At 45.3% G+C, this 13,471-nt stretch overlaps 2 protein-coding genes and 1 long non-coding RNA gene across 5 annotated transcripts; 2 read left to right on the forward strand and 1 right to left on the reverse strand.

The window, feature by feature from the left end:
• Positions 1–1,815: 1,815 nt before the first annotated feature.
• LOC139567672 (uncharacterized) lies at positions 1,816–2,382 on the forward strand. The gene is made up of 2 exons (XR_011673448.1): positions 1,816–1,883; positions 2,149–2,382. It is a non-coding gene; the product is annotated as an uncharacterized lncRNA (long non-coding RNA).
• LOC139567671 (EVI5-like protein) lies at positions 1,879–13,332 on the reverse strand. Of its 3 annotated transcripts, XM_071389076.1 has the most exons (6): positions 4,895–5,368; positions 4,197–4,386; positions 3,232–3,456; positions 2,759–2,833; positions 2,433–2,558; positions 1,879–2,233 (listed from the first exon to the last, which is right to left on the reverse strand). In XM_071389076.1, the coding sequence occupies exons 2-6, from the start codon at positions 4,359–4,361 to the stop codon at positions 2,141–2,143; spliced, it is 684 nt and encodes a 227-aa protein (XP_071245177.1). In that variant the 5' UTR covers positions 4,362–4,386; positions 4,895–5,368; the 3' UTR covers positions 1,879–2,140. The 3 variants fall into 3 exon arrangements, with proteins under 3 accessions (XP_071245177.1, XP_071245175.1, XP_071245174.1); XM_071389074.1 differs by lacking the exon at positions 4,895–5,368 and adding an exon at positions 13,218–13,332 and having other exon boundaries at positions 1,879–2,558; XM_071389073.1 differs by having other exon boundaries at positions 1,879–2,558; positions 4,895–5,372.
• Positions 6,207–13,335, forward strand: LOC139541286 (uncharacterized). Its single transcript, XM_071345763.1, has 16 exons — positions 6,207–6,248; positions 6,444–6,563; positions 6,825–6,944; positions 7,206–7,325; positions 7,602–7,721; positions 7,986–8,105; positions 8,379–8,498; positions 8,792–8,948; positions 9,061–9,114; positions 9,222–9,393; positions 9,494–9,530; positions 9,644–11,057; positions 11,431–11,523; positions 11,685–12,667; positions 12,837–12,960; positions 13,226–13,335. Exons 1-16 carry the CDS (start codon positions 6,207–6,209, stop codon positions 13,333–13,335), a joined length of 3,906 nt encoding a protein of 1,301 aa, XP_071201864.1.
• Positions 13,336–13,471: the final 136 nt, after the last annotated feature.

The following is a 13,471-nucleotide window of genomic DNA, read 5'->3' on the forward strand; positions in this document are numbered from 1 at the left end:
ACCACCATTGTAAGCTCAGCCATCTCTGAGAAGTCCCAGGTAATTAGCTACATTTCTGAGAGCACCGAGTCCATCAGCTGTGCCCTCTTCACAGACCTCGAGTACATCACCTCCACACATGAGACAGACAAGAACCAGTAGATCGTTTAGTTATTTGGGCTGTTTGATTGTGAGGCATCGACTCAAATCTGTTTCTCTCTCTACTAAGGAGAAGGAGAAGCAGAAGGAGAAGGAAGAGGCTATGAAGGAAGAAGTGAGGAAGTCAGGAAAGAAGAAGCGAGGTAATAACAAGGACCAGAAGAAGAACAAGGTGTCTCCTCTTGGCAATGATAGTAAGTCCTCATTTCTTTTCAGTCAACATGTGCATCTGTCTTCAGCACACTATTGTAATGTAAGGACGGGAGACTATGATTAAATTATCAGGGTCTTATTCATTAGCCACTAAAGGGAAGAGAACAGACTAAAACAGGGAGGAACTTTCTTGAACTTGCCAATAACAAATGCTTGTTTTTGTTTTCTGTTTCAAAACATTTTGCTACTGTGTGCCTTAATGAACACGACCCTGATTTCATGCCCTGTTCTCTGTCACCTATTCAGGTACTGTGGCTGCAGATGAGCCGAAGAAAAAACAGGCTCTCTTCACGCGGATCACAGCTGCCCTGGCAAAACTATTTTGCTTCCCCTGCAAAAAAAGATGCAAAAAGTAACTGTGCAGAGACAAGTTTTTGAAACCCTGATGCCATCTCCCCCAACCCACTTTCTAAAAAAACATCAGAGCCATCAGAAGAGGGAGATAACCCCCGCTACTCACAACCCATTTTATTACCCCCCCCCCCATTTAACTTAATAAACACAACTTGCAGCTCTTTTGATCTTCTTCTTTACTTTTTTTTACAGACCCACCTGCATGCTATAGATTCTTAAGGTCAATTTGCTGTGTACTGTCTACAGTATCATTGTTATGAGTATGTTCACTGTGCCAGTCATTATTTATTTTTTTATCTTTATTTAACTAGGCAAGTCAGTTTAGAACAAATTCTTATTTTCAATGACGACCTAAGAACATTGGGTTAACTGCCTTGTTCAGGGGCAGTACGAGAGATTTTTTAGGCTACCTGTCGCTATATAGGTATAGGCTAAATGCCCTAACCTGATGAAGGATCTCTTTCTGGAGGTCCAACATGCCCTTAAGTATGCTGACATCTCTGTCGTCTTTGGCCTGGAGGAGAGCATCCAATTCATTGGGGAGGATGCGGTGAAGGCCATCGTGAAGACTGCAGCTCAAAGATTGTCCCTGCGTTCGGACTCCAACCGGGCTCAACTGCGTGCCGCACGCTCTGGTGGCGAGGGAGCCATCAGGTGCATGGCGGACACCATCACACAAGTCATAGATGACTATTCCGAGGACTGGAGTTCCGACTGCCATTTTGGAGCCAGGAGGAGCCGTGCTAGTGGGAGGTCACACTCCTCAACGTCCTCAAGGAGTGATATCACCCTCACCGAGGAGCTCCTGGCCCGGAGGGAAACCCTTGAAGAGGACCTAGAGGAGATGGCTGATGACAGCACTGGTTTGGAGAAGACCATTGTAAGCTCAGCCATCTCTGAGAAGTCCCAGGTAATTAGCTACATTTCTGAGAGCACCGAGTCCATCAGCTGTGCCCTCTTCACAGACCTCGAGTACATCACCTCCACACATGAGACAGACAAGAACCAGCAGATCGTTTAGTTATTTGGGCTGTTTGATTGTGAGGCATCGACTCAAATCTGTTTCTCTCTCTACTAAGGAGAAGCAGAAGGAAGAAGTGAGAAGAAGTCAAGAAAGAAGAAGCGAGGTAATAACAAGGACCAGAAGAAGAACAAGGTGTCTCCTCTTGGCAATGATAGTAAGTCCTCATTTCTTTTCAGTCAACATGTGCATCTGTCTTCAGCACACTATTGTAATGTAAGGACGGGAGACTATGATGAAATTATCAGGGTCTTATTCATTAGCCACTAAAGGGAAGAGAACAGACTAAAACAGGGAGGAACTTTCTTGAACTTGCCAATAACAAATGCTTGTTTTTGTTTTCTGTTTCAAAACATTTTGCTACTGTGTGCCTTAATGAACACGACCCTGATTTCATGCCCTGTTCTCTGTCACCTATTCAGGTACTGTGGCTGCAGATGAGCCGAAGAAAAAACAGGCTCTCTTCCCGCGGATCACAGCTGCCCTGGCAAAACTATTTTGCTTCCCCTGCAAAAAAAGATGCAAAAAGTAACTGTGCAGAGACGAGTTTTTGAAACCCTGATGCCACCTCCCCCAACCCACTTTCTAAAAAAACATCAGAGCCATCAGAAGAGTGCACTTTATAGGGTCTAAGTTGCCATTTGGGACACATCCAACCTTCTACATTGGCCAGCGTGACATATGGAGATGGATAAAGTTTATTTACCTGCAGCAGGTATTCAAACTGGTAGATACAGAGGCCTAGTTCAGCCATGGTTGGTTTGAAAAGCTCCCTCAGACGGTACTCCTGCATCAGACGCACAAACACACAGAACGCCTCCTCCTCTGGCATCTAGAGGGCCACAGGAGAGACCGGGTCAGGCTGTGTGACTGTGTGCATTCACACTAAAATCAGGAGCTCAGAGGTCATTTATTCATACTGTATAAGCAACGAAAAAGGGTAGAATCAGTACAATTCCGTATTTAGCACAACGTAGCGCGATAGCAAGAGAGGGGAATGTCTAGACCAGAGGGTTGCTGAAGAGACGTTACCTGCATGAGCAGCAGGCCCACGATGAAGGCACTGCCCTGGCAGTAGCCCACCTCCCGGTCCACCAGAGAATACGCCTGGACACACAGACATCAATCATTATAAACAAACCTATACTCATTGGGGAGGTTTCCCAGACACAGATTAAGTTTAGAGATTCTACATTTGTTAAGCTTTTTAGTCCAGGACTAGGCTGAATCAGAGTCTGGGAAACCAGCCCATACAGTTTAAATACACATTTAACTCAAATCAATCACATTTATTTATAAAGCCCGGAAACCCAGCCTAAAACCCCAAACAGCAAGCAATGCAGATGTAACTGCTTCTAACTGTTCATCCAACTGCACATCTCACTAGTACAAAAATGACTAATCATACCAAATCCATTCTGTTTGTCCATGTAAACCTAAGAGACAACATTCTAATAATGCAGAAAAAAAGTAATGTTCAAGGTCAAAGGTCAAAATATCCTCACCTTCATGACGTTGAAGAGCACCTCCTGACCCAGGCTGTCCTGGCCCTTGAAGAACTCATGCTCGGGGTAGGTGCGGGCAATGTCCCGGCGGATGAGCTTTTCGCAGGGCGAGGACATCTTGAGCAGCTCAGAGTACTGGTTCTTCACTGGCATGTCTGTGGCGTTACCAAGCAGCTGCCACACGATGGCCCGGAAGTGGTGTGGGATGCCCTTACGGATCAGCTCCTGGAGGTGAAAAGAAAGGTTTATTTTACAAATCTAATTCTCAGCTTAGTGTAGAACTCTACATCCTAGCCTATACTGAATATCTATGTCATCTCATATCTTATCTTCACTTATCAATACCTCCATCTGTGCTCTCTCCTCATTTGTCCTCACTCGCATTTTCTCCTCTCTAATCTCTCCTGCTGTTCTGTTCCCCCCTCCCTGGCTCTGTCTGCTTTCCTATTTTAATTTTATTTAACCCTTATTTTACCAGGTAAGTTGACTGAGAACACATTCTCATTTACAGTCGTTTTGTAAGTCGCTCTGGATAAGAGCGTCTGCTAAATGACTTAAATGTAATATGTAATGTACAGCAACGACCTGGGAAATAGTTACAGGGGAGAGGAGGGGGATGAATGAGCCAATTGTAAACTGGGGATGATTAGGTGACCGTGATGGTATGAGGGCCAGATTGGAAATTTAGCCAGGACATCGGGGTTAACACCCCTACTCTTACGATAAGTGCCATAGGATCTTTAGTGACCACAGAGTCAGGACACCCATTTAATGTCCCATCCGAAAGACGGCAATGTCCCCAATCACTGCCCTGGGAAATTGGGATATTCTTTTTAGGCCAGAGGGAAGGGTGCCTCCTACTGGCCCTCCAACACCAATTTTCCCCCTGTCCTCTCTCCATCTTCTCCCCTCTCTTCCCTTTGCTCTATCAGTCTCTCGATAACTCATCCATCCTCCCCCCTCACCTTGAGCAGCTTGTCCTTCTTGCGTCTCCATTCGTCCCACTCGTTGACGATACGTCCCCACAGGATCCAGGTGTCCTCCTCCAGGTGGGACAGGTTGGACGAGGCAGAGGAGCTGGACACCAGGGACGAGCCGCTGTTCCGCCGCGAGCCGCTCATCGAACGCATCGACTTGGAGTCCGCCTCCAGAAGTCTGGGAAGGAGGGGGTATCAAGGGTTAGAGGTCAAAGGTCGTCAGACAAGGGTCATATGAGTGAATCAAGAGCCACTTATGCTTTCATTACACTAGTCTTGTTTCTATTACTTGTTTTGATCTTTTTATTTTTAATCCATGATGTTAAGCTTTTCAGGCTTAATGTTATATTCTCTTTTGCATTAAATTAGACTGTTTATTTGAACCGTTTTTAATTATTACCCCATGTAGTAGAAAATCACGTGTGGGAGAATGTCATCTAAAACACTGGAGGGCATACATAACTGCTAACTGACATGACCGTACTAGCATTAGCTTGACGCAATGCTAAATGTTTTAGTTAGCTAGCCAGATCGCACAAGGTATATAAGGTACAAAAATATAGTCGAACATTGCTGCTATTTTTGAGCGTTATGGAAAGAGAAATAGATGTCTCCATTTTACAATCCATGCGATATTGAAAATTACTCAATACAGCACATTTTTTATGCATTTAAAATACACTTACTTCTCTGTGTTAATTCAAATCGGCTTCGACTATCACTGCTAGCTAGGTTCACAGGGGCAGTACTCAAGTCCGGAAGCACTGTGCTCGTGTCTTCGTGGCCACTATTGGTTAATTTGAAAGGCAATCTCCCCAAACCTGTCTGAAAACGAACCATGATTAGCCTATTCAAATGCCGATCTTGAAAATGATAGCAAATAACCCTTAACTTAATTTTGGGCATCATTTCTTGTTTGACAACACTGTTATGAAAAAAGTACACTGAGATAGCCTTATTCAGCAATAATGTAAACATTTCTGATTTCTGTAAATTATAGCTACGTATGACTAGGTTTCCTCACCCAGGAATGATTTCTGAATTTAGATTCGAATCGATTAGATTAATTTATTAGTCACATTCATAGCGTCGCAGATGTAATTGCAGGGTACAGTGAAATTCTTAAGATCTGAACTCCAACAGTGCAGGTCAAAAAGATAAGTGAATGAAACAATATTAATATTAATATTAATAATCATATACACCATATATACATATTTATTTACAACATTTACAAACCAACAGCCTGCATTCATCCAGTTTGTATAAATTATGATAGAAGTGTGACATGACTGTAATGAGTATCTTGGACTAATAGGCAGTTGGCTTAAACCATTTATTCATAATTGGCAATATGTGGGCCTGCCTTGATCATATCAGCTTACCACATCTGTCTTCCCTCACCAAACCCATCAATGATTTGATTTATTTGACCATAATTTGTTTGGTCCATATTATTGACACTAAATAGATGTTACTTTAACCGTAGCTGTTAAAAGTCCAACAATGGGAGTGTGCAGACTGATGATGGCGCGACTTTAATTCCTGACTATTTCAGTTATGGCCAACAGAGGGCAACATTTATCCATAAAATACGATTAAACCTCACTGAACCAAAGTGAATTAGGTTACATTGTAAACTTTATAGGGATTTCGTATGTGATCAGAAACAATGCCTTAATTTCCCAGAGTGGTCGCTCTGGCTATTGTAGTTGACGTAATCATGTACAATGGCATGACGTAATATATGAGCCTATGACGTAAACGCACTCGAGAGAAGGTTCAGTGCCTACTTCTGGCTCAGTTGAGTTGATGATTTGCAAAGGACAGTCATCCTCATGTTCAAATAAATCACTTTGAGTGGACAAAGACGACATTCTGTGAGTACAGCAAAACGGGACAAGATTTTGTAATTTGAAAAAAAATATATATATATTAAAATGCATTTGTTTATAAAAAAAAATGTCAGGTCCAATCTGAAGGGTGCCTGAAAACACAATGGATAGAAATCATAAACTGTTGAGAATAAATCTTCAAAAGGTAAGTCTCATAAGTGATTAAAAATTTTTTTTTGTTAATTCTGGGGCTTTCTCTCTTGATATGTAATGAGGCTATCTTATTGGTAGTATAGCGTATATGCTGTAAAAACAGATTGACATGATTTCTAGTTGGAAAAGTGGGCTTAATAATGGAGGGCTCAAGTTAAATGTATTTCCTTATGTTCATAAACCCCAGGCTGGGACCCTCCAAGCTAGTGCTGGAGAGCAGGTGCTCCAGACAAATGTCTTTCCCGCTGGCCATGATGGACTAAGGCTGCCAGCCCTGGGAGACTGCCCCAAGGACAGCCCTCGAAAGGTAAGAAACAGCTTTTAGTTCTGTTGCAAAACTTCTGGTTGTAACGGAGACCAGTTGGTTGTAATCTAGTAATATGACGGGTTGAAAACCAGTTTACAACAAGATAATAACGCTATTAAGACACATGGACCACCTACTAGTTAGAACTAATTTTATTGGAATTCTGATTGTAATTCTAAGGTTATGAATTTAATTTGGAGAAGCGGGCTTAATAATGGAGGGCTCAAGTTAAATGTATTTCCTTATGTTCCTGTACCCCAGGCTGGGAACCTCCAAGCTAGTGCTGGAGAGCAGGTGCTCCAGACAGACGTCCATTCCGCTGGCCATGATGGACTAAGGCTGCCAGCCCTGGGAGACTGCCCCAAGGACAGCCCCCTGAAGGTAAGAAACAGCTTTTATTTCTGTTGCAGAACGTCTGGTTGTAACGGAGACCAGTTGGTTGTAATCTAGTAATATGACGGGTTGAAAACCAGTTTACAACAAGATAATAACGCTATTAAGACACATGGACCACCTACTAGTTAGAACTAATTTTATTGGAATTCTGATTTTAATTCTAAGGTTATGATTTATATTTGGAGAAGCGGGCTTAATAATGGAGGGCTCAAGTTAAATGTATTTCCTTATGTTCATAAACCCCAGGCTGGGAACCTCCAAGCTAGTGCTGGAGAGCAGGTGCTCCAGACAGACGTCCATTCCGCTGGCCATGATGGACTAAGGCTGCCAGCCCTGGGAGACTGCCCCAAGGACAGCCCCCTGAAGGTAAGAAACAGCTTTTAGTTCTGTTGCAAAACGTCTGGTTGTAACGGAGACCAGTTGGTTTTAATCTAGTAATATGACGGGTTGAAAACCAGTTTACAACAAGATAATAACGCCATTAAGACACATGGACCACCTACTAGTTAGAACTATTAATAGTATTGGAATTCTGATTTGAATTCTGATTGTAATTCTAAGGTTATGATTTATATTTGGAGAAGCGGGCTTAATAATGGAGGGCTCAAGTTAAATGTATTTCCTTATGTTCCTGTACCCCAGGCTGGGAACCTCCAAGCTAGTGCTGGAGAGCAGGTGCTCCAGACAGACGTCCATTCCGCTGGCCATGATGGACTAAGGCTGCCAGCCCTGGGAGACTGCCCCAAGGACAGCCCCCTGAAGGTAAGAAACAGCTTTTAGTTCTGTTGCAGAACGTCTGGTTGTAACGGAGACCAGTTGGTTGTAATCTAGTAATATGACGGGTTGAAAACCAGTTTACAACAAGATAATAACGCCATTAAGACACATGGACCACCTACTAGTTAGAACTATTAATAGTATTGGAATTCTGATTGTAATTCTAAGGTTATGATTTATATTTGGAGAAGCGGGCTTAATAATGGAGGGCTCAAGTTAAATGTATTTCCTTATGTTCATAAACCCCAGGCTGGGAACCTCCAAGCTAGTGCTGGAGAGCAGGTGCTCCAGACAGACGTCCATTCCGCTGGCCATGATGGACTAAGGCTGCCAGCCCTGGGAGACTGCCCCAAGGACAGCCCCCTGAAGGTAAGAAACAGCTTTTAGTTCTGTTGCAAAACGTCTGGTTGTAACGGAGACCAGTTGGTTGTAATCTAGTAATATGACGGGTTGAAAACCAGTTTACAACAAGATAATAACGCTATTAAGACACATGGACCACCTACTAGTTAGAACAAATTTTATTGGAATTCTGATTTTAATTCTGATTGTAATTCTAAGGTTATGATTTATATTTGGAGAAGCGGGCTTAATAATGGAGGGCTCAAGTTAAATGTATTTCCTTATGTTCATAAACCCCAGGCTGGGAACCTCCAAGCTAGTGCTGGAGAGCAGGTGCTCCAGACAGACGTCCATTCCGCTGGCCATGATGGACTAAGGCTGCCAGCCCTGGGAGACTGCCCCAAGGACAGCCCCCTGAAGGTAAGAAACAGCTTTTAGTTCTGTTGCAAAACGTCTGGTTGTAACGGAGACCAGTTGGTTGTAATCTAGTAATATGACGGGTTGAAAACCAGTTTACAACAAGATAATAACGCCATTAAGACACATGGACCACCTACTAGTTAGAACTAATAGAATTGGAATTCTGATTTTAATTCTGATTGTAATTCTAAGGTTAACCCTTATGTGACATGTCACTTAGTACCACCATGCCTATGGTGAAATAGGTGGTTTCTATGGTGATATGATTTCCCCACTGTTGTTATTTGTCTCAGAACCTTGTGCCGAAGCCCCCACAAGGCCCCAGGCCCAGCCGAGAGGCTATCAAGGCTAGAAGGGCTAGGGAGGCTAAGTCAGGGGTGGTAAACCTAAGCCGCCAAGTAGTTGGTGTGTTGGCACTGCCTCAAACTCTATCTCAAACAATCAGTAACAGTGAGTATTGATCTCCACTTCCAAAATTCTTGGATTTTTTGATGGAATTCTAAAAGGACATACAGTATGGTGGAAAGATCCACTATTATCTACGACTCTCCTCTTTCTGTAGGTGTCCTGCCAGCTATCAAGAAGGGCACTAAAGTTACTAAAATGGAGACAACAGGTGGGTATTGGTGACACAGTGTTTATTCCTGATTATACAACTTCAATAGAATCGTTGCTGTGGTCACTAGCTTGTTCGGTGGTAATTCTGATTGTCTTCTGTTTCAGAAATCCCAGGTCCCCTGAAACCTAATGATGGCGAGATAATGATCTCCTTTCCATCTGTTGATGACCTCCTGACCACAAAGAGTGATGTCACGTCCGAGGCTAAGAGCGATGATGCCTCCTGTCCAATTTCACCTGAGGCGTTCTCTCTAACAAACTTCCTGAAGTCTCACCCGTGAGTCCTGCTGTGAACCTCATTATGTGCAGAAAAAATATAATCTATATAAACACTAGTTTAAGTTGCCAATGATTCCTGGTGTTTGTTTGTTTTCCAGTCAGAGAAAGCTTATCAGGAAGTTCCTCAAACAAATGGTAAGTCCCCCATTTTTTCTGCTTTTAAGGGTGGAGTGATCATCGGAAACAACTATCTTGTAACATAAAAACTACTAGCTGTCAGATTGTTGTTTTCTGTTTCTCTTTCTAAGAACGTGACAATAGGCGACCTGGACGAAGTCATCGAGTGGGTGGTGTGTGTCTCCAGTGAGGTGTTCCTCCCAGTGATGGCTCTGCACAGGACCTCCAGACCAGAGTCGTCAGACTCATTCCGCTGGGGGTCAGGTGTGCTCCAGATCATCTCTGAAAAGTTCCACCAGCGGAGTTCTGAGCCGAAGGGAAGGCTCCTGGGCGGGCAGCCGCCCACTCCCCCTTCTGAGACCGACAAGGAGCTTCAGGGCATAGCAGATCTGTCTGTGAGTAACATCCTGAAAAGGGCCCAGGAGGACCTCTTCTCTTCTGGTGAGGATGACCTGGAGAACACCCATCCAGGCATCACTCTGACCGAAGAGAAGCTCTCCAGCATCTTCTCAGAGCTGTTCAGGGGCGCCTGTGAGAGTGCCCAGGAGGCCGCCAGACGCATCCACCACATGAGGTCTGGAAGAGGCAACAACAGCCGAAATGGGAGACGCCCTGGGTCACCAACAGAGTTGGGAGAACTGGGGTCAGTGAGGAGTCCCAAGGGAAGTGACGTCCATAAAGCCCTTAGCGAGGGGTCCCTCCCTGTCTTTGCCCTGTTTGGGGAGAGGCCAGGGGAAGTTATGGAGACCAGCAGCCCTGCTGGGGAGATGGACGAGACCCAGACTGCCAGCACTCCCAGCATTCCCCGGTCTGGGCATGGCGGCAGAAGGAGTAGCCAGACCACCATTCCCACCACCGGCCACAGAGAGGCAGGAGTCACAGCCAGTAACATCTTCGATGTTATTTTTCATCTGGCGCACTCCGACACTGACCGGGAACTCCACCAGGAGTTCAGCAGTGAGGATGATGTTTCACTGAATGACATCATGGACATTAAGTTAACCCCGGCAGTGGAGCCCCTGGGGCAGATCCTGTCCTCATGGAGGCTGGTCAACAGGATCTTCAGGGGGAAGGTCCACTACTTTGGGAAGGAGCTCATCTGCAAGGTGTATCAGATGCTTCTGGACAGCGGTATGGGCAGGAGGCCAATGGCCCGCCAGAGCAGGTCCGAGCCCATCCTAAAAGACCTGGCTGCCAACCGTAGGCTCTCCAATGAATTCTTCACAGACGTGCTGTACATGTTCGTCCAACGTGCCATTAAGAATCTGCTGGGGAACTTCTTGGGTCTGCCGACCACCCCACCAGGTAGAGACATTATGTGGAATGACAACTTCAACTGGATGTATAGGGACGGCTGGGGGAACACCCCCACATCCAGCGAGGAGGAGTTGTGGGACAGCGACTCCACCTGGTCAAGTGGGCTTGGGGAGGAGGAGGTGGCAGAGTCCCGTGGGAGGTGGGCCGCTCTGTTGGAGAAGGGCAGATTCCAGACCCTCCAGTCCTCCGGCTCCCTCTCCCTCTCCGATGACAACAAGGAGGCACTAGGTTAGTTATTATGTTGTTTTTACCGTCTTTTGCACCCGCATAATCCCCTTCTTTCATTTCCCTTATTGTCAGTAATGGTATTTTCGTTTTCTCTCTCCTCTTTTTTTCTTATTTTTCTATACAGTGTTTGGAGACATTTTATGTGTGAAGTATTACTTTGAATCAATGTCAAATTCATTCTATAGAAGGCCGGGTTTCTGCAGGTTTTCACTCCGCCCTAGATTGATGAATTAAGGTCACTAATTAGTAAGAAACTCCTCTCACCTGGTTGTCTAGGTCTTAATTGAAAGGAAAAAACTAAAACCTGCAGACACTCGGCCCCCCATGGAATGAGTTTGACATCCCTGTATTAAATAAATGTTGATTTGACTAGGGGCCGTCTGCCAGGTCCTGACCTCCAGGGTGGGAGACATCCTGAACAGTACCTGCAACGACGATTACAAGGCCAGGCTCATCATCCAGAAAGGTACACTTATAACCTGTTTTACCCATATGACCAGTAATAACAATGTAATAACCTGTGTAATAACCAGTGTATTACCATTATAGTAAATGTGCCAGATACTGCATAGTGTTATACATGAATGTGGCTTTGAACCATTTCAGAATATGAGTGTGTTTTCTTAGGATTGGATTCCGGTGCCAGGGAAAGGTTCCCTGACTCTCAATGTCCCTCTTCACCCGAAGAAGAGGAGGTAGTTGTGAGTGCCATGACTGTCTCATACCCTAAACCCTCCACCTCAACCCAGGCAGCATGGGCAGCTCCTGCCCAGACTCTGGATGTTTTTCTGCCCAGACCCTGCCTGGATGAAGAAGAGTTAGTGTCCAGCACCTCCATGAAGGACAACTCTATGACGACCACCCATGCAGCACGGGCAGCTCCTTCCCAGACCCTGGAAGAAGAGGTGGGAGAAGCTGAGGTGTCCGACGTGAGTGACAGCTCCCTGATGCCCACCAAGGCCCTTGAGAAGATTCCCTCCCACCTACCAGGCAAGAATCTTATTGAGGAGGACATCCTCATTTGCAGCACTCCCTGGGCCACCGTCATAAGCCCCCAGACCCTGAAGTTTATCCTCCACGGCATCATGTGCCGACTGGAGGCCTCAGAGTCCCCCCAGACAAGGAGGGCCAATGACCCCTTCAGGCTGATGAAGGATCTCTTTCTGGAGGTCCAGCATGCCCTTAAGTATGCTGACATCTCTGTCGTCTTTGGCCTGGAGGAGAGCATCCAATTCATTGGGGAGGATGCGGTGAAGGCCATCGTGAAGACTGCAGCTCAAAGATTGTCCCTGCGTTCGGACTCCAACCGGGCTCAACTGCGTGCCGCACGCTCTGGTGGCGAGGGAGCCATCAGGTGCATGGCGGACACCATCACACAAGTCATAGATGACTATTCCGAGGACTGGAGTTCCGACTGCCATTTTGGAGCCAGGAGGAGCCGTGCTAGTGGGAGGTCACACTCCTCAACGTCCTCAAGGAGTGATATCACCCTCACCGAGGAGCTCCTGGCCCGGAGGGAAACCCTTGAAGAGGACCTAGAGGAGATGGCTGATGACAGCACTGGTTTGGAGAAGACCATTGTAAGCTCAGCCATCTCTGAGAAGTCCCAGGTAATTAGCTACATTTCTGAGAGCACCGAGTCCATCAGCTGTGCCCTCTTCACAGACCTCGAGTACATCACCTCCACACATGAGACAGACAAGAACCAGTAGAACGTTTAGTTATTTGGGCTGTTTGATTGTGAGGCATCGACTCAAATCTGTTTCTCTCTCTACTAAGGAGAAGGAGAAGCAGAAGGAGAAGGAAGAGGCTATGAAGGAAGAAGTGAGGAAGTCAGGAAAGAAGAAGCGAGGTAATAACAAGGACCAGAAGAAGAACAAGGTGTCTCCTCTTGGCAATGATAGTAAGTCCTCATTTCTTTTCAGTCAACATGTGCATCTGTCTTCAGCACACTATTGTAATGTAAGGACGGGAGACTATGATGAAATTATCAGGGTCTTATTCATTAGCCACTAAAGGGAAGAGAACAGACTAAAACAGGGAGGAACTTTCTTGAACTTGCCAATAACAAATGCTTGTTTTTGTTTTCTGTTTCAAAACATTTTGCTACTGTGTGCCTTAATGAACACGACCCTGATTTCATGCCCTGTTCTCTGTCACCTATTCAGGTACTGTGGCTGCAGATGAGCCGAAGAAAAAACAGGCTCTCTTCCCGCGGATCACAGCTGCCCTGGCAAAACTATTTTGCTTCCCCTGCAAAAAAAGATGCAAAAAGTAACTGTGCAGAGACGAGTTTTTGAAACCCTGATGCCATCTCCCCCAACCCACTTTCTAAAAAAACATCAGAGCCATCAGAAGAGGGAGATAACCCCCGCTACTCACAACCCATTTTATTACCCCCCCCCCCATTTAAC

Source organism: Salvelinus alpinus, chromosome 2 (assembly GCF_045679555.1).
Source record: "Salvelinus alpinus chromosome 2, SLU_Salpinus.1, whole genome shotgun sequence".
Lineage (NCBI taxonomy): Eukaryota > Metazoa > Chordata > Actinopteri > Salmoniformes > Salmonidae > Salvelinus > Salvelinus alpinus.